General features: G+C 47.4%; 1 protein-coding gene across 1 annotated transcript; it reads right to left on the bottom strand.

Annotated features, from left to right (window-relative positions):
* Nucleotides 1-251: 251 nt before the first annotated feature.
* On the bottom strand, nt 252-659 carry CCR75_006232 (uncharacterized protein; the record flags this gene model as incomplete). The annotated part of the gene is made up of 1 exon (XM_067964302.1): nt 252-659. The coding sequence occupies one exon, from the start codon at nt 657-659 to the stop codon at nt 252-254; it is 408 nt and encodes a 135-aa protein (XP_067823675.1).
* Nucleotides 660-1,047: the final 388 nt, after the last annotated feature.

Here is a 1,047-nt window from a genome sequence, read left to right as displayed (position 1 = left end):
ATCAAGGGACTAAGAAAGTTCCGTGGGCTAGCGGCGTACTTGCACAAGTACTCACGCAATTATGCAGGGATGACAGTTCATCTCTCTCGTCTCTATAAAGAGACGATTAATGGTTATGGAACGCTGAATGTCAGCGTTCCTTTGAAGGTACCAAGCAAAGCTTGATGCATTCGCCCATCTTGGCGATTGCAGATCAAGACAGATCATGTCATGTGGTTTGTGACGCCAACGATTTCGCAATCGGCCATGCATTAATGCAATACGATACAGACGGCGCGGAGCGCGTTGTCTGTTACCAATCGCGTCAGCTGCAACCAGCTGAACGCAATTACCCAGTACATGACAAGGAACTCCTTGCCATGAAATATGCATCGGCTAAATTTGTGGTCCATCTTCTCGTAGATAAACCGTTCATCGTTTATACGGACCATGCACGGCCGTAAATACCCCACGCCTCTTGCAAAAATGGCGATGTGGCTATCCTTCGTCGCGGAGTATAATTTCTCCGTGGAATATAAGCCAGGACGATTTAATGTCGTCACTGATGCGTTATCACGCCGACCCGATTTTGAGCCGGCTGCGCATTCCAACAGTGAAATTAATCCCACTGTTGCAACACTCACTACGAGTGTTCTGTCATCAACCTTAGTTGATGACATAAAGAAAGCCTACACAGAAGACAAGGATCTTCTATGTTTGATGGATCATTTGATGAATCCATTCAACAAATCGTTTAAAGATTTACCGGCTTTATATCGATCGTCATCCGATCGATACACCACACGCAACAGTTTACTGTACTACACAGCAGTTGCCGGCGACACTCCACGTGTCGTCGTCCCAACTCACAATGGTTTGCGCTTGCGTATCATGTATGAGTGTCACGATGCAACAACAAGTGGGCATCGTGGACGTGTACAGCTTATCTCACAGTAAGTCGCGGCTTTTACTGGTCCCGCCAGTATAAGTTCGTGCGCAAGTACATTCGTGCTTGCGATGTATGTCAACGGGTGAAGCCTAGCCCTTAATCCCGTGCACCTCCCCAAC

Source organism: Bremia lactucae, linkage group LG19, assembly GCF_004359215.1.
Source record: "Bremia lactucae strain SF5 linkage group LG19, whole genome shotgun sequence".
NCBI lineage: Eukaryota > Oomycota > Peronosporomycetes > Peronosporales > Peronosporaceae > Bremia > Bremia lactucae.
This window is presented reverse-complemented; position numbering and strand designations above follow the sequence as displayed.